This window comes from Sceloporus occidentalis, unplaced genomic scaffold (genome assembly GCF_023333645.1).
Source record: "Sceloporus occidentalis isolate IW3139 unplaced genomic scaffold, rSceOcc1.0.p SCAF_1, whole genome shotgun sequence".
NCBI lineage: Eukaryota > Metazoa > Chordata > Lepidosauria > Squamata > Phrynosomatidae > Sceloporus > Sceloporus occidentalis.
In genome coordinates this window covers 252,587,830-252,607,749 of record NW_028316981.1, presented here as the reverse complement: position 1 = coordinate 252,607,749, position 19,920 = coordinate 252,587,830, and the positions used below count along the sequence as shown (strand labels likewise).

The 19,920-nt window shown below is 40.6% G+C and overlaps 1 protein-coding gene and 1 pseudogene across 1 annotated transcript in view; both read right to left on the bottom strand.

Annotated features, from left to right (window-relative positions):
* DTWD2 (DTW motif tRNA-uridine aminocarboxypropyltransferase 2) overlaps positions 1-19,920 on the bottom strand; it is a 111,417-nt gene that overhangs the window by 44,536 nt on the left and 46,961 nt on the right. Inside the window, exon 3 of the mRNA XM_089491887.1 lies at positions 15,924-16,018. Within this exon, the coding sequence (XP_089348013.1) occupies positions 15,924-16,018 (95 nt within the window). The remainder of the gene's footprint in view (positions 1-15,923; positions 16,019-19,920) is intronic.
* On the bottom strand, positions 13,995-14,299 carry LOC149323754 (small ribosomal subunit protein eS27 pseudogene; annotated as a pseudogene).

The window sequence follows — 19,920 nt, the reverse complement described above, 5'->3', positions numbered from 1 at the left end:
CAAAAGGGTAAAAATTTGGAGAACCACAGAATTAGCTTTCTGTCAGAGAGCTGTGGTGCCACAACAAACTACATTTCCCAGAATTCCATAGCACTGACCCATGGCAGTTAAAGTGGTGTCGAACTGGATTATTTCTGCAGTGTACATGCAGCCTTACATGCTATTTCACGTATTTACTCTGACGTTCAATGCTCTTGGCACATCTCTTTTTTTTCAGGTGCTTTTCCTTCTTTTTTCTTTTCCTTTTTTAAATTAAAGTTTATTAAATACAAATACAATACTAAATATAGATACAAAGAGAAAAAGTCATATTTCAAGAATGTAAATTATTACATTTTGTTCTGTTATTTCATTTTTATAATGATAGCAAATTAAAGTTTATCAAAATTATTTATCTTTCCATTGTAACTTCCTCTTGATCTACTTGATTAGTCAAGTGTTAATAACAGCACACACAGTTCCCTTTTACTGCATATATATCTGTATATATGTATACATACATACACACACACATACACATTTTCCCACTTCAATTTATCCAAAATTCAAATTTCAAAATTCAAAATTCAAATTAGCGTAAAGCACTTGGCACATCTTTTCTCAAATTTCCTTAACCCTTCCAAAAAAAAAGAACAAGAACAAGAAGAAACTCTCGATGTCTGGTCACTGAAATATTGTTGTGCTCTGCTATCGCTATCACCTCTGAATCATTCAAAAAATTCCTTCTTTTCAAGCTCTTTTTTAAGAAAACTGGAAATAGTCAGGTTGCACAAGATATGGTGTGTAGAGTGGATAGCCTATGCACTTAAATCCCAAATTCTTTAAAATATCCATCAACTTGCCATCCCTGTAAGCAGGTGAACTGTTTTGCAAAAAGAGAACACCTTTCTGAAGCTTTCTTCACCATTTTTCCTTCAATGCCTCCTTTAATCGGCACAGCAAGTTAGAGCAGTATTCTGCATTAACTGTTTGGACCTTCTGAAGATAGTAATACAAATATCTTCCTTAACCCAAAAAAAGCCTGCAGCCGTGTCTTTTGCTGACCTTTGAATCTTGAATTTCTTTGGCCATACAAAATCCGAGTGCCACCACTGCAAGGACTGTTGTTTGGTCTCTGCATCATAGTGATGTAACCATGTTTCATCAACATTATTAATTATTATTAAATATTTAATCATTAAATATTTAAAGTTTTGAGTGTTACAATATTTTTGTTGCTTTTCCTATACAAACAAAAGAGCTATCCCTCTCAGACAATATTCAACAGGAAAAGAGTGCAGTCAAGGACTTGCAAAGAAAGCAGCAACACAAGAACTACAGCAACAGAGAAATAATGGAAGTTAAACCAGGATTTGGTTGCTGCATTTTAGAAGTAATTTGTGGGCAAAGATCTGGGACTTAGGCCTGGACTATGAGAACCATGAAAAATAGTAAAAAGCTCCCTTTATTAAATGTATACTGGTATTTTCTGAAGACAAGTATCACTTTTAATCCTATTGTGGGAGAATGGAGGGATATAAATCCTTGAAATATAATAATAATAATAATAATAATAATAATAATAATAATAATAATACATTTATATTTGATATTGAACATAAAATCAAAGAAAATGTCTGCATGGATTGCTCAAGATTAATAGTTTACTTAAAATTAACACAATTTCTGTGATACTTCATCACTTTGCACAGGAATAATCATGGAAAGAATATTACTTTCTCCTGAAAATGAGCATACAACAAAAATACTGAGATATGAAGGAGCAGCATGAGCACAGTAGATGCAAGTGTTTTGAACCTCCCAAAGAACAATCAACTCCCCATCCCACGCCAGTTCAGAGACATGGTTTTAAACATCTTACATCTTGCTGTCAATTGAGAAAAATAAACTTGTGCTCCATACAAATATGATTTTCTTATGAAGAACCCACTTTCTTTCTGAGTCTTCACCTGCTTCAAAGAGGCTGACAAAAGATTGGCAGCTGCTTCAGTGCAAACTGAGGGCAAAATGAATGTTTTAACCAAGGTTAGGTACTTCAGTTCCAACATTTTCAGGCCTCTAAGGATTTAGCATTACTAAAACTAAATGAAAGTGGGTTTTGTGTTCTTTCATAATCCTTATCTGGTATAAATCTGAAAAGAATTCTATTCACAAAACTGGTGCATACACATTCTACAGGCACAGGATTCATTCTGCCCTCTTTTCAACATTTACCAGCAAAATGCACATCCTTTTCATGCTAACAAAAATGTTAATTAAGCTAACATGATAGTTTTCATTCCTTAACTCTCAAAGCTACACATCTCAATTTGGGAGTTTGCTTTTTCTGATTTGTGGCACTTGCTTAGATCCACAGTCAAAACCCTGGGCATGAAAGAGGAAGGGGTAAGCAAGAACCCTTGGCTCCTAGAATACTTAAGTACTCATGAGGGTACAGACAACTGAACTCTGCTCTACATATTCTCAACTACATGTTTGCAATTCACCACACTCAAGAATTTTACTTTGTAACAAAAACAGGCTGGACCTTTCTCTGTCAAAAGGATTCAACAGAAAGGGCAAACTGTAGTAGGACAAGCATCCTTGTAACACAGTCTTTTGGGCAAAACAGACAGGCAGGAAAAAGCAGCCTGAAACTTCCTTTTCTGAAGCTGCATTGAAACCCCACCAACCGCCCCACCTACTCCCAAGGTGGCTGCAGTGCACATGTCATGACCACACGGAGCGGCTTCAAGGCGTGCCACTGGGTACTATTTTACTTCCCCTCCCACCATCTCTTCACACCATCACAGGAGCAAACCGCTGGGGACTGCCATCCCACTGGATGGGTCCCTGTGAACCTGCATGCCAGCTCCATCCCTTTTAAATATGCTCCTATGATGGGCTATTTATACGCATAATTAGAGGTAGGGGTAGGATAAAGTGCCCCTTTAGAGCCGATCTGACGTCTTGGCATTTAGACAAATGAGCAAAAGCAAGCCTTTTTGGGGAAGAAGCAGAAAAATCCAGTTCCTTTTTAATCCTGCTCCCCCCCCCCCCCATAAAACATTTTAGGAACAGTTTTCAGATGGCTTCGAGCCTCACATCTAAATGTCCCACCTGGAAGCTGTCTGGAAACCTGCTTATTTTGCCCATCTTTCATGTCACACACACACACACACCCTTTGCACCCTACTCAAGGGTTTCAGGAATATGAAATGCCATGTTTTGGACTTGTTCCCAACAAAGCCTGCTACCACCAGCACTTTTTCTATTCAGCCGTAATTCATTTCCTATCAACCACAAAGCAGTATCTGAATAGAGATTACTTAAATGAAGGCTTCTCCATATGGTACTCTATTTGCACTCTTTGTTGAAGTTGAGCATTCTTCCTTGACGGGAACATTCAGCCCTGCCCCTGTAAGCACTGTGACTGCAGCTCTCCTTTCAGGACTTTTGTATAACTCCCTACTCTGGAATGAGTGAAGCCTTCTACTTGGGGGCTCTGGGTCCTCTTCTGATGAGCATTTCCTAGCAGGAAAATTTCATGAAAGATGCTGAGTTATTCTAGTACTCTTTATTGACCTGCTTTTTGGTTGGCTTTGTCCAATCTCTCAGGAAGATCTGAGTTAGCAGGCTTGGACAGTATGAATCACAAAATATTACTTAATGTAGAAAAAACTGAACACTAATGTAGTATAGCTGTTTGTTAGACTGTGACTTTGGAAGACCAGCTTTCAAATCCCAACTCAACTATGAAAACCCAAAGCCACCTTGGGTAAATCACAATCTCTCAGCCTCAGATGCTGACAATAGTATGGCTGCCCTGTGATAATTTGGAAATAATCTGAAGGCACACAACAACAACCTGAGGTGACAGCATGTTGGGCTTCTACCTTTTCCTCCTTGGAGAATTCATCCTTGGCCTTCTCAGAGGTGAAAGGGAGAGTGAGGAGACAAATCCCTCCACCTTGTGGTTAAAATCAAATACTACTTGAGTGGCCTGTTTCAGGATGGTTGTTTGGAGACATGGGCCCAAAACAGATGGGCAGTAAGCACTGGTTTCCCGGCAGCATGGGGACATGGCGTTCAGACAGAGCATGCCCCTATGCCACTGGGGATCCACACGGCTGACCACACGTGTGCTGGCTTCATGGTATTTTGGAAGTGTGGCATTTATACACTCTGCACAGCAGAAACGGCGAAAGGTTGCCTCCATGGCAGCAAGGCCTGCTTTTTCCTGGCTCAAAAGGAGCTCTTTTTGAGCTGGGAAAACACTGCATTGGGGGCAATATTCCCACCCTCTAGCTGGGGTGGGGTGGTAGCATTCCCTGAACATTCAAGGGCAGCACACTGAAGGGCAGCATTGCTGCCACAAGCATGTTCTCTTCCTGATTCACCGGATCTGTTCTTGCTGAGATTGGTGGTGCTGCTACTCCCACCTTAATCACAAAGATACATTGATCTGATGGGAGAATTCTGAATAGAGTGACTAGCCATCTTTTACTGCAAGAGAAGGAACCAGGCTCCCCAATTCTGCAGTTCACCTCTGCCAATTCTCTTCCTTTTTATGCCCCTGAAACACTGAACAGACCACCGGTAAGCATGCTATTCCCAATCTGATCTAAGTAAGTCCACCTGACTACAGCCACTTGTGCATTGCTGACCTATCCTTTCAACAGCTGTTTCTCACTCCTCAGGGACTGGTTCATTGTGCAAGGTATGGGGCATGGAGAGGAGAAGGACCATAGAAGAGAAAATACATCTTTTTTTTTTCGCATGAAGGTTGTATAGAAGGCTGAAAGCATGGCAAAGCTGAAATCAAAATTAAAACCTGAACAGAGAACTGGAAAGCAAGAAAGTGGAGAGGAATATCCTGTTCAAAGCAAAGTCAAGAACTATAGTGTCTTAAACTGAAGTTGTTCTACAACACAAGGGAACACCCGCATCTAACCTGTATGTATACAATCCTGCCTGTCAAAGTGCAGGGGACAGACAATAAAGTTTCAAAAATCTTTCCAAGGAAGATTTTTTTAAAATGAGTTTTGCATTGGATAACCTCTCTTAATGCTATGTATCTCATCTGAGACAGCTGAGGCATGTAAAGGAAGTATGAGTACCTGCTTGAACAATTAGTAACAATGACAACTTACCAACCATCATTTCTATTTTCATCCTAGAACAGACAAAAGGCACTGTAATAATTTGACTGGCATGCATTTGAATATTACCTCAGGGAACAGCATTTGACAGCTAAGTGTCCTGAGAACAGTCTCGAAAATTCTCTGTCCATTTTTCAAATGTAGACTTTCACATAACTAACTGTAGCGACTTTCCATTTATTCCCAGAGTTCTTTCTAGTCTCTTTCATTTCCTTTTCAGGTTATTAACCCCTGCTTGCCTATTGTCACCCACCCCAGAAATCTCTTTCCTAAAATGTCTCCAAAAGGTTTTCTCCCTAATTATCAATATAATTGATATTTAAGGAAAACAGGTGCCTCCCCAAGCTCTCTGCATCTCTCTCAAGAAGGAAGTAAATTAACACATACTTCTGGCAACATTCTGCCATCACATGAGACCTAGTAATGTTTGACAGACCTGAGTTAACAAGACTGATTCAGTGGGGCACATTATTTTTTTATTATTTCAAGCATTTTGAAGCCTGGAAATGCTGCAAATGACTCCCACAGTAGCTTATAAAAACATTTCCTTCCCTCAGGACTACAATATGAAAGACTTCACACAAAGGAAAAGGGATGGGGAGGCTCTCAAATATACCGTTTTTTGTGGGTTTTTCGGACTGCGTGGCCATGTCCTAGAAGAGTTTATTCCTGACATTTTGCCAGCATCTGGGCTGGCATCTTCAGAGAATGCTGGCATGGAAGACAGTTGGGTACACTGTATATATACTGTGTGACCCTGGGTGGTTTCTCATTTGCATTTGCCGAGTCCTGATTTTGCTATTTTTCAGGACTGGTAGCCAAAATAGCAAAATCAGGACTCAGCAAATGCAAATGAGAAACCACCCAGGGTCAGGGGCTTTCCCAGCAGACAAGCAAATGCTACCTTAGCCATTGTTAATAGAAGCACAGTTCTGATAGAGAGCAGTTTGACAATGGAACCAATTGCCTAGTGAGGTGGTGCAGTCTCCTTCTCTGGATATTTCAAACTATTTATTTTAATAGGTCTGTCCAAGTTGGGACTATCACTGGATATGATCCTTAATTTCATTTCAGATGCTCCTAAAAATTAAAATGATTAAGTTAGAGATTTTCAAAATAAATAAATAATTTCATTTTAATTTTTAGGAGCATCTGAAATGAAATTAAGGGCCACATCCAGTGGTAGTTCTCCCCCCTCCCCCCAATACTTGATATGTCCTGCTTTTCCTAAGACACTAAGGTTGGCCCCAAGAAATATCAGAAAGGTCTCCACCAGAATGAAACATAAGAGTCGGACTCAAAGATATAGCCGTGTTAGTCTGTAGAATCAGTACATAGAAAGATTTTGTAGCACCTTCAAGACTAACTGAAAGAAAGAAATTGACAGCATGAGCTTTCGTAGACTTCAGTCTACTTCTTCAGATACATTTGTTGGAGTGGAACCAGGCACAGACATATATATGCCATTGGTATGTGAGGATGTCAGGTCAAATTACAAGTCCTTTGTGTATGGAAATGAAGTTGCAAGTCCAGTTTTAACAATGGTTGTTAGTGCACCAAGACATAGGAAACTGGTCCTTGTGCATGAAAATGAAGTGGCAAATCCAGTTTTGCAATGGGACTTGCCTGTGGTGAGGGGAATTGATGAATGCAGGGCACCCCCATGAGGATGGGGTCAGACAGTGTTGAAGTGCATGTAGTGTGTCAGGAAACCATTGTCTTTGTTCAATCCATTGATGAGGGACTGTTTGTGGATGAATTCCAGTTCTGTTGTTTTTCTTTCCAATCTACCTTTGTACAGTTGCCCCTCCTAACTTACGGATCTGTGACCTTGAATATCCGTGGAGGGATGACTTCCACTATTTTAAATGGCATGCACATGCCCAGGCCGCACACAAGGGGGCGTGCCCCATTCAAGCCTATGAGACTTGAATATGTGTGAGCCTCCACTTTCACGGGGGGGGGGGGGGGTCCCAGAACGGATTCCCATGAAAATGGAGGGCCAACTGTAGTACTTTTGTACAATGACCGCTGTTCTGAGTTTGAGATGGAATGTGCAGGGAGATTGAAATGTTCTGCCACCGGTTTTTGTGTATTCCCATTCCCAATGTCTGATTTATGTCTATTTATCATCTGGCGCAGGGACTGGCCTGTTTGCCCAATGTAAAGTGCTGAAGGGCATTGTTGGCACACTGGAGGATGAGCAGCATGTGAAGGCCCCCCTAGTATTGTGGGTGATACCATTGGGTGTTGTGGTGACATTTCCTGGATAAATGTGTGGGCAGAGTTAGCATCTTTGTGTGTGGCAAGGTTTAGTACCTGTATCACCATCTGTGTCGTGTGTCGTCCTGTAGGTGAATACCTGTTTGTGGTTTGGAGGCTGTCTGTGAGTAAAGGTCTGACACCAAGGTTGCTTGAAAATGTGACACTAGAACAGGTTGTAGTTCATTGATGATGCACCTGAGTGGTCTCAGTTGGGAGCTGTATGTGACCACTAGTGGGGTTCTGTCATTTTCCCTCTTCATTTTGTTCTGTAATAGATCAGTTCTGGGTACACGTCTTGTCTTGTTTATTTGTTTTTTTCATTTCATACTATAGTTTGAGGAATGCTTGTTGTAATTCCTTGAGTTTGGCGTCCCTGTCTTGTGAGTCTGAGCATATGCGATTGTATCAGAGGGCTTGGCTGTAGACTATGGATCTAGTGGTGCGTTCAGGGGGAAACTGGAGGCATGTAAGTACATGTAGTGGCCCATGGGTCTGCGATATAGGGTGATGCTTCTCTGTCCATTTTATAGCTGTGTAAGAGTCGGACATTTGCTTTGTATGGATATCAGCATTTCTGCACAGGAGCCATTACTATTGTAACTGAGCAGAGAGGAAATCACTTGTGGTAGACCAACATTTTCCTGCACATTTTCCTTTATACACAATCTCTTCCCCACACAGGAATGAAGAGGCAAAAATGCTGTTGTTATTCTGTGCCTTGATAGGCTCTTGAGATAAGTCTCCATTGTTTTCTTAAATCTTACATGGTTTCATTGACATGGATGCTAGATAAGCTGCTCCCTCAAAAGGGTAATGTCCATGACTGCTTTGTGAGGACAGCTGTAAGTTCAACCATTTCTCTGACATATATCTGCAGTGTACAGCTGTATACTTCTGGAAATATAGCATGATTGGAAATGTCCCAGTGTAAATGATGCATATGATAATTAATAAATGTTACAATGAACCTTCTGTACATAACTGAAGCAGCAGTGAGGTGCCAATGCTTTCAAATGCAGGTTGGTATTTTTAGCTGATCACTTACCTGTAATAGTATGATTGTTGCTGTGTGCCTTCAAGTAATTCCTGTCTTACGGAGACTCTAAGGCAAATTTATCACAGGGTTTTCTTGGCAGAATTTGTTTGGGGCGGAGTTGCTCTTACCTTCCTCTGAAGTTGTGAGCATTTGACTTGCCCAAAGTCACACAGTGGGTTTTCATGACCGAACGGTCTCCCAGTTATGTAGTTCAATACTCATACCATTAAACCACATCCGTAGTATGGTAATCAAGAGTTAATTTCTCAGACTGGCTTATCAGTAATGAATTACAAAAATTTCCATTTTCCATGTACTCCCTTGTAGGCCATGATTCAATGATGTTGTTCCTTTGATGTAATGGCTGCCATATGTGGAACCTGCCTTTCCCCCTATAGTTCCAGGCTGCCCTCAGAACCTACTCCAGAGTACTAGGAAATGTCAGGAGCAAATTCTGGGGGAGCATGGAGGTCTGCAGGAGAGACTGCAAGGGAGGGGGAGAAAGCCCTGTTGTGCTAGCAGATGGCTGCTAGTGTGACATTGGATTCAGACCAGAGTTTCTAACAATTATGAATATGAAGACTCTGTATCCAGAAGTATTTGCATAAGCATCCATTACTGTTTGATTTATAATTTATTAAAACATTATGTTAATTTAAAGATTTTTTTAAAAGGCAACAAAGGAGGAGAAAAGTAGCCTGAGACTGTAGTTACTGATTTGTTTGTTTGTTTGTTTTCAAATGATAGAACTGTGATAGTATCAAGAAATAAATTTCAAGGAATTAAGCCAGTACAAAGAAGTATTAAAGCAACAGCAAAACTAGTCTAAAAGGCTCCACCAAGATTAATTTATAGCTGGCAAAATGGATTTTCTTCCTTGTTTGCTGTTAATCTTTGCTTTAGAATGAACATTAGGATTTTCCACTGTTCAACTGAAATAGTATTTATGATTAAAGAATGGCTTGCAAAAAATACATATTATAAATCTTAAAACAGAATAAATCCGAGAATAAGGCCTTTTATTGCTTTGTTAAAATTTATATGATGAATAATAGAACAACCACTTGGTCAAAAATACACAGTGATTATTAAATAAACCATAATATGCTACAGGATATAGCTTTATTTATTTATGATATATTTTAAATTAGGCATGATGGTAAATAGATAAACTACTATCGTTTGTCTGTGTTATGAATTTAATAATATTTCTTTGAACAGATTTCTGCCAGGAGATTACACTGAGCAATAGCAGACAGGTTATGAAGGCTGAAATCTGATCTCTACGTGCATTTTATGCTGCTTTACTGTTCCTTAGGGTGAAGTGTATTTTATTTCATTTCTCTGTACTTCTAAAAACATCTGAACTTTTTTTCCTTATGGCATCATATTTATTATCTCCCGTACACCCACACAGAGATGCAGGCCTTAAGCATTCAGTGGTTATGACTCAAAGCGGCAGAATGCCCCAGGTGGCAATTCTCTCAAAAGTGACTCACTAGGGAATGTGACTATGGGGATAAAGTGAGCTGGAAGTTCACTGAAGATACATCAGCAAATAAGGGGGGGGGCGAGGGGAGGGAGGTAGTGCGAAGGCTTTGTGAGCAGAGCCAAGAACTAGCAAGCCAGGAAAGGAGGTGGGAGGTGAAATGTCTCCATGCTGGCCATGATTCAGAAAGTATAGGTTACTAGCCTAGTGGAGAACCTTGCAGAAATAGCAACAAAATTATTGTAGCGAGAATACACTTGAACTTCCAGACAATAAAGTGAAAAACAAAACCAGGCCACTTAGATCTGATCAATGTTCTGTCTAGTCCAGCACTTTCTTCCCACCAAACCCAACCAGACACTTATAGGAAGTCCAGAAGCAGGGTGTGAGTTCAAGAGCATTGTTTCACTCATGTGGTCCAGTGTATGGCCTCTGATACCGGACATAATATTTATTCATCTCAACAAGAACCACATGCATGTGAATCTGAGGTGAGGCAAGAGGGAAATGAGAACAGGAGAAAGTAGCACAGCACAAGGGAGAAAAATATTGTGTTGAAAAGTGAGGGAATGCAAGCCCTCCAGGAAGGAGAATGGAATTTTCAATCATTCTTGGCACTTGAGTGAGCTGCCTTATTCTACCTAATGGATAGGCTGGCTCTGAATAATATTTTGAATTTTAAAGATGGGTTTGAGCACATAAAGCATTTCTAATAAATCAGTTCAATTATCCTTAAAGCATGTTGAATCAGGTCTGTACAACTGTTCCCATTTTTGAGATATAGAGATATGGCTGAACACAGGTATGACTAGACTACACAATTTTAGACTCTGGCAAAACTACCTCTGAGTTCTGTTGCCTAAGAAAACTCTATGAAATTCATAGATTCGCCATATGTCAACAGGCAACTTGAAAGTGTATGTTGTTGTTGTGTTGAGTTGACCTTGACTCATGGCGACCCCATGGATGAGACATCTCCAAGACTCTTTGTCCTCTACTGTTCTGCTCAGGCTCTCTTTCCCACCTTTCCTGGCATTGTCTTTTCCACTGAGTCATGCCTTCTCATGATGTGTCCGATGTATGACAAATTAGTCATCCTTGCTTCCAGTGAGAGTTCAACGTTGATCTGCTCTAGAACCCATCTGTTTGTCTTTTTGGCCATCCACGGTATGCTCAGCACTCTTCTCCAGCACCACATCTGAGTTGATTCACCGCATATGAGTTGATTCTCCTTTTAGCTTTCTTCAGTCTTCAGCTCTCACTTCCTTACATGGCGATGGAATACAATAGTTCGGACAATCCTAACTTTAGTATTCAATTTTATGTCTTTGCACTATAGAATCTTACCTAGTTTTTTTCATAGCTGCCCTTCCTAGTCCTAGTTTTCTTTTGATTTCCTGTTTGCAATCCCTGTCCTGATCAATGATTGATCCTAAGGAATGGGAACTCTTTAACTATTTTAATTTCTTCATCATTTAGATTGAATTTAGGTAAATTTTCCATGGTCATTATTTTTGTTTTCTTAATGTTCATCATTAAGCCTACCTTAACACTTTCCACTTTGACCTTCTTTAGTAATTCCTCCAAGCCTTTGCTGTTTTCTGCTAGTAGTATGATATAATCTGAATGAGACTGTTGATATTTCTTTTTCTCTGATCTGCATTCCTTCTTCCTCTGACTCTAAATCTGCTATGTGTGTGATGTTTTCTGCATACAAGTTGAACAAGTAGGGTGATAGAATAGAGCGGGCCCTCCCCTTATGCGGGGATCCATTTCAGATCCCTCCGTGTAAGGAGAAATCAGCATATGCTGGAGCTGCATTAGAAGTAATGGAGCTTGTGCCCGCAGTGCACGGTGACACGCACGCCATTAGTTCTTCCAGGGTGAGCAAGAGGCTCTTCCGGTGTGGCTTTCAACATATGCTGAAAGCCACATATGGCGCGCCCACGTAAAATACAGGCGCACTGTATAGCGTTTCCTGACCCCTTCACCAATTGAGAACTATTCTGTTTCTCCAAATTTTGTTCTAACAGTAGACTCTTGTCCTGAGTACAGGTTTTGCATCAGGACAATCAAATGTAGTGGCAGTCCCATTTCTTTAAGAGCATCCCTTAGATATCCATGATATATGCAGTCAAAGGTTTTACAGTAATCTATAAAGCACATACATAATTTCTTCTGGAATTCCTTGGTGCACTCCATCATCCAATGTATGTTTGCTATGTGATCTCTAGTGCCTCTTCCTTCCCTGAATCTAGCTTGTACCACTGGAATTTCTTACTCCATATATAGTAGGAGTCTCTGCTGCAGATTTTTTTTTATTCATTTTACAAATATTAAAAGATTATACATCAGGTATTTTTTTAAAAACAAAAAGAAAAATTTTAGATAATGTATAATCAAGAATAAATAACATTTATATTTGATATCCATTTACTCATCCTCCAACAAATATTTTGCTTCCTTTCTTTAATTTTTTCTTCACCTCTATACGCAACCCCTATAAAACTTACTTTGTAATTGTGTCAATATTACTATACTTCTCTGAGTATGTAAGTCATTACTATATAATCCTCCTCATACTTTTAGATAGAATTCACAAATAACATACAGTATGGTTCTTGTCGTTTTCTAAGGGGCTATATAGACTGGCACTTTGTGCCAGCCTGTAGGTGGAGTCACAGTGCAGCGTCTGCACGCTGGATGCCGTGACTCAGCCCCATCACATCATGATGTGACCCCAGCACTGCATCTAGATGTTGCAGTGCTGAAAGAGCATCAGAAAGCCACAGCACCACAATTATGACACCCTTTTGAAGGCGCAAAAAGGAGCCAGTTTTTCTGGCTCCTTTTTGTGCTTTATAGAGGCCAGATCAGTGTCATGGCATGCAGTTGCTGTGGCACTGATCCGGCCACTAAAGGGGCAGCTGGATGCCGCCCATCTGTACAGCCCCCAAGTTCCTAATCTTTCAATTAAGTATTATTCCTGTATAAATTCCGTTTTCTTTCTTTAGGTACACCATTAAAGGTTCCCAGGTATTATAAAAATCATCCATTGTCTTTTTCTTAATTAAAGAAGATAACTTGTCAATCTCCATGTAATCATACATCTTTAAAAGTCACAACTCTCCATTTGGAATTTCGTTGTTTTTCCACAATGAAGCATACATCATCCTAACAGCAGTAGAATGCTGCAGAATTTTGAGCATAACTCTGCTTGCATGAGAGATCAATGCAATGGTCCTGTAATTACTGCAGTCTTTTGTGTCGCTTTTCCCCCCCATGAATGGGAATGTATGTCAATCATTTCCAATCTGTGAGCCACTGTTCTGTTTTCCATACTTTTTGGCAGATTTTAGTTAGAACTAAAATTGATCCTGTCTTTGTGGATTGTAGCAGTTCAATTAGAATGTCATCTGTTCCTGGTGATTTATTTCTTCCAATTGTATTGAGTGCAGCTTTCACTTTGCTTACCAAGTTTTGGGTTTTATCTTCATATGATGATGATGATGATGATGATGATTCTCTCTCTCTCTCTCTCTCTCTCTCTCTCACACACACACACACACACACACACACACACTTAATGGTTACATGGAGAAATTTCTATACTTGTTTTTTTTCTTTATATCCAAAATTTATTGAGTCAAATGGGTGAGGGTACAAGGACAGTACACTCGTCCCCCGGGATACGAACGCGCCGCGTTACGAATTTTTCGGGTTACGAAAAAAAAATCATTAATTAATTATTTCCGGGTTACGAAGGTTTCCCCGGCTTGCGAAAAAAGTTTTGGTGCTTTTCGGCGCTATTTCGCACCAAAATGCGGCTTTTCCCCATTAGCGCCTATGGGGATTCGGCTAACGAAAGACTTCCGGGTTACGAAAATGGCGCCGGAACGAATTAATTTCGTAACCCGGGGGACGAGTGTAATAGCCACAGTTTAATCCTATCTCATAGGAGAAGCTGAAGACCTCAAGAGTCACACAGCTGCAGCTTGCTTTTAGATGCTGGAATTCATCCATGGCTTGAGATCTTCAACAACTATGCCAACAACTGGGCATGTAGCCCCATCCATCCTGGAGATCCATCTGCTTCATTTAATGCTGCTTTTGCCTGAAGGAACATCCTTCTGTCAACCATGCTTTTCGACCAGTGGGCTGGCATAGCACAGTTGAGCAGCCAACACACAAAACCACTGTCTGAGCATGACTGAACATAGTTGTGATTTTGTAGCAACCTGGACACTTCACATCCATGAAATAAGAGTTGGGACTCTGGACCAGGCGTTTCTTCTTGTGCTTTTGCTTCTCCTCCTCAGGAGAGGGATGGAAGAGGTCCTTTGCAAGAGGCATGTCCATGTGCAGGCAGCGACGGCCGAAAAGCAGAAATTTCTATACTTGTTAATATAAAGGTTTTTGAAACTCTTTCCTGGTTGAATTGTGTGCACATTCTGTGCCACAACTTTCTTGGTCTGGGAACTTTTCCTGCTCCAAAATAGGTATTTATAACTGTTTTTGGTGCTTGAAGAATCTCGTTTGCCTATCTGCCCTATATGGGCCTTTGATATGCTTCTGGTTTCTGTGCTGACCACCTGTGTTTGGAACTCCCCCCCCCCCCATTGCTGTAGCAAAGTTAACAAACACAGATTTTGATATCTGAAGGAGGATAACAAAATTTATGGAATCCTTTTTACTGGAAGAGCTATACTTGTTGAATATCTGCATTTCCTGCTAAAGGCAGTGGAACACTATGAGGGAACATGCTGGCAAAAAGGTATCAAAGTTTACTGTATTTCTGAAGAGACACACAAAATACTTTGTGCGCAGGAGCACATGACCCACAGCTCATACATTGTCCATCCCTCCATAACATGTGTTGAATCAATGCAAAACCCACCTTCTACTTCCTACTTTTAAAACAACAGTGAAAGGAAATTTGAATTTGAATGGGAAATTGATTTTATTTTATTTTATCTCCTGCCTTAGATTAGTAAAGAGGCACTGGTCCCTCATATTGGCGGGTTACAGACCGCCCATTTGGGGCAGTCTGCACCTGCCCCTTTCCCCGGTGTATCGGGGCCTCAGCAGCTAGAACGGCAGTCGCTGAGGCCCCGATCTGCTGCTTTTCAGGCTGCTGGGAAGCGGCAAAACGCCACTTCCCCGCAGCCTGAAAAGGGGTGTAACTGGGGCTTCAAGCCGCTTGGCCCCTTTCTCCTTTGGTCCGCTGGGCACAGCCGTGTGAAGGCTGCGCCCAGCAGACCAAACCAGGAAGGAGCTCTGAAACGGAGCTCCTTCCTGCTCCGCACTAAGGGCGCACTAGGCGCCCTGGCGCGGAGCGAGGACGTCACTTCCGCACCGCCCCGTATAGAGGCGGCGCGGTCGTGACGTCCTCATGGTGGCGGCCATGTGGAACGGCCGCCACCATTTTGTGCACGCAGAGTGTGCACTAGGGTTAGGGGGGTGCGGAAGCACCGCCCCTTTCTAACCCTAGTGCGCGCTCCGCGCATACTAAAGTACCCGTTTGTAACGGGCCCTAATTTCTGTAATTAGCAATCTATTTACGTAATATATATAATTTCTTTTCCAGATTTGGGAACTAGAATATGGCAATCCCGGACAGTCATCCCTCTTTTTTTTGCAGGGGATCTGTTCTGGACCCCCTCACAAAAATGGGGTTTCACATTTATTCAAACTCCATTCATTCTCCCTCTGTTTGTCGCTTGTGCATAAGTGAGGGACGTGAGTCCAAAGACTGTGAGAACGGAGGGAGGACTGTAGCTTACAGAACTGAGGAAAGAAATAATGAGATCTTTCATTTATTTGGGATTATCTTCAACACTCTATTTTTATTTACCTGTTTGGGGACATTTTTGGATGTCATCTTTATTATGCAGATGATCTTTATATAGCACTAAACCAATAACATGAAGCATTCTAGATTACTATTAGGAGTTAAAACACATAGGTAAATTAAATTATAAACACTCCTTACCTGTCTTCACTAAAGCGTCGACCAATTAAGACTTTACATTTGTCTTCGGGTAGACAAGCAGTCAGAAGAGGAACTGTCCGTAGTACTCTACTTTCCTTCAGTTAATATTGAATATAAAAACAAAAAACAACTTTCTATGTCACAGCAATCTTTTTTTCAACCCCACGTTCTTATTACCAAAAAGAAAACACATAAACATTTCCAAGTTAAAAAAACAAAATAGACAGTATAGTCCAAATACAGTTGCCAAGAATGGAAAGGAATGTATGACATTCTACATTGCATATACATTGTAATATTGTTCCATCTAATTTAGTAACTGTGTTCCACTAAATAATTAGTGATCCTAGAATCCTGAGTAGGTCCTCCTAAAGCAGGAGTGGCCCACTCTGGGGATGAATGTGCCATTTCAACCCTTCATGGGCCAAACCACCACTGATGCCTCCATCCTCCTCTGGTGCCACCATTGCTCTTCATCCCACCACAGCTGCAACCTCCTTCCCTTGTTCAGATGATGAAGAGGGGGGGGGGAGAGAAAAATGAGGTTTTGTTTGTTTTTTAAAAGCTTTCTAAAGAGGAAGCTACTATCTTCCTATGGGTCTTCAAGGCCACAGCACAGGTGATATTCTTAAATCAATCCTATAGGCAGAAAGGAGCCAACTATGTAAGGAGCCAGGCATGATGGCAGTGAGTTTTTCCCTTTCATCTCCTTTCCTTTATCTTCTGAAGAAGGGAAGGAAGAATGGAGGATGGCAGAGTCAGAATGAGACAGCTGTGGAGGGGAAGGGAGGGGAATGGGTGACAAGGGCAGTGGGTGTAAGAAGGTGATTTTAGTTTGAGGACAGCAGTAGTCACTGATTTTGCCAATGAGATATGGCAGCAAACCTCAATGGTCACCCAAAAAAAGGCCAATTAACACAAGATTTTGGGGCAGGAAATCCGGAGACTGGAAGCAATGACAGCCAATCAGCTGCACACTTCCCACTCCTGCTTGCTGTAAAGAAATTTAACAGGGAAATACACACCATTCATGCTAATATTTAAAATAGAACTGGGGTTAATGAAGAAAAGCACAAACTGGATATTGATCAAGGAGTCTTGACAAAACAATGACATACCTATCCCCTAACAGTTCTGTTCAACTTACTATTAGGCAGAAAACTTGTAAATGTACCAAACAAGCAGGTGAAAGCTATCAGAACAGGAACTGTTTTCATTACCATAGAAAAATAAAATGCTAATTTTAATATTAAATAAATATATGCAAAATCACAAATAATTTGAAATCATAGAATTGTAGAAGTTGGAAAGGACCCAAAAACCACCAAGTCCAATCCCCTGGTCAGTGCAGGAACTCAGGTTAGAGCATCCCCATCCTCTATTTGGGAATAGAAAATAGCTGTATAACAGTGAATGGTTGGGACTTTTCTGCCAATCATTATTATTATTATTATTATTATTAACCTTTATTTATAAAGCGCTGTAAATTTACACAGCGCTGTACATACAATCATCTACTGCAAGAAAGGACTAGTCTAGTTTTTCACATTTTAAGCCAGAAGTGAAGCCTGAATCTGCATTAATACCAGCACAAGTCTCAGACCCACTAAGAATGGGACTTGTACACATGCAAGTTTTAGTTACTATAAGCTGAGGAATGCAGGTAAGTACGTTTATTTGTATAGCATAAGCCAGGGGTGGCGAACCTATGGCACAAGTGCCATAGGTGGCACTCAGAGCCCTCTCTGTGGGCACACATGCCATTGCCCCAGCACAGAGTTTGCCAGAGGTTGTTACTAGTAAACTAGAGGGACGTGGCACTTTGTGATAAATAAGTGGGTTTTGGGTTGCAGTTTGGGCACTCAGTCTCTAAAATGTTCACCATCACTGGAAGCCATTACAAAAAGTCTGAGGAATGTGGTGTGGCTGCCATGCAGAAGATATTTTAATATGACTCACTGCAGCTGATGTTTCCAGTCACAAGCCATTTGTGCATAGTTCTTCACAATGCAGATAATAGTGTTTTCTCTGTGCCACTTGACACTCTGTTTAAGACATGTGCAGTAGGGTGGGGAAATAATTCCTTGATCCACATGTAGAGATGTTGCACATGAATGTATCATCATACAAAAATCACCACTACGTACGCCAATTCTAAATGGCTATACATATTTGGATGCAGTGCCCTGAAAGCAACTGTCAGATCATTTCAATTTAAAAGGCATGGAAAAGGTAGTCAAATTCACAATACTACTACTGGTATCTATCACGGTTGTAAACAGGGAGAAAAGCCTAAAAGATTTTTCATCTAGAGATAGTGGCTGAAAATCAGCTCCTGCAATTTCACATAGAAGCAAGAAAAAAAATGAAAATGAGAATTTCTCAATTAAAAATAATATTTGATGCTACACTGGAACAAAGAACATCTACCCTATTTTTTTTCAGCAGACCACAACAATAAATTAGAACAAGCACAGGAAACAAGCTTCAGACTCATTATGTAGCAAACTAAATATAAGCATTTCAACCGGTTATTGAACGGATTTGAAAAATCCACAAGCATAATCAGATGCACTTTTGGTACTTGTAACTGCTTCCTGAATACCATTATTGAACTACAAGAAAAAAACAGTGAAGGTCCTTTTATGAGCAAGCACACATGAAGTTACTTATTTTTACTTACTCACAGCAATAGTCCATCTAGCCAGGTACTTTCTACTCCAACCGGCAGAGATTCTCCATGGAAGAGACTAAGATCTATTGAAATCTTTCCCAGGTCTTTTGTCATAAAATCTTTTTAATTGAGATTTCCAGGCTTGAGCTTTACTACCACTTACATGCAAAGCATGTGCCCAGCACTATGCTATCTTCCACATGTGAAGGGAACAATATAGAGGGACTTTAAGGTTTATGTTTATGTATAAGCTTTGATCCCTGTGTTTCATTGCTCAAGGGAAAAGGATAACAAGGAAGCATTTGGGGAGCCTCCACTGAGGAAGGGGTTAAAATTTCAGGGAGCTTTCCTGGGAACTGAATTTTATGAGCAGTCTTTAAGCCTTAAAAAGTTCTTAAGTCTTCTATTCCAACAGAAAAATGAACTGTGATGAAAATGAACTTTGCCCTAAATCATATTTCTGGAGAAATTAATGGGGTTTCATGAAAGGAAGAAATGCTGCAGATTTATAGCATGTACAATTTGGCTGTTTTAGGGTAGCAATTTCATCTTTCCCAATCACTCACTATATCATTAGTTAATAACCAATAGGGTTGTTTAATTTTTGATAGATTATCTGCATGGTGCTTATCTAGATGGTGCACAAATCAAAAAGACAAATAGAATTCTCATATATTTGTCATTACCCACTTTTGTCTTACCAGACAAAGCAGAGTTAGGCTCATTTTCTCTTTCAGAGGATATCAGTGGCATCTCATGGCCCACAGCAGAGACTGACTGCTGACCTCAGACCCCCTTCCCAGTTACAAAGAAAGTTCTATAGAACTTGCTTCCCTGACTTTTGAGCTCTGCTGTTAGAAATAAAAAAGCAGATTGGTGCACAGGATTTGAATGGATTGGGGGGACTTTGGCTCCCAGGATCTAAAGACCTCCCCATCCCTGAGCATGCCTTCAATCATGGGAGAAAGGTATGCCACTCATGGAGCTAGCATAAACACTTTCCCTCCTGTTGCTTAGAAAAGGAAGGAAAAACTAAATCCTCAGTGTTCCTTCCTCATTTTTGTCCTGTTGGACTGATGCTAACAAGGATTTGAGTATCTCAAAGGCTCCAGTACTGGAGCTCTCCACAGAATTGGGCAGAGTTGGTCCGTGTCTGTCATCTCAAGAGTTTTCATCTTATTTATAAGACTAATTGCATCAGTAGCAAAGTATTCCAAACCAGAAATATCTTTCAGTTTTAGATGCCAGGAATGGATTGTTTAGATTCCAAATGGTATAACAGAACTCCATCCAGGATACAAACATGGTAAAGAAGGGAATTAG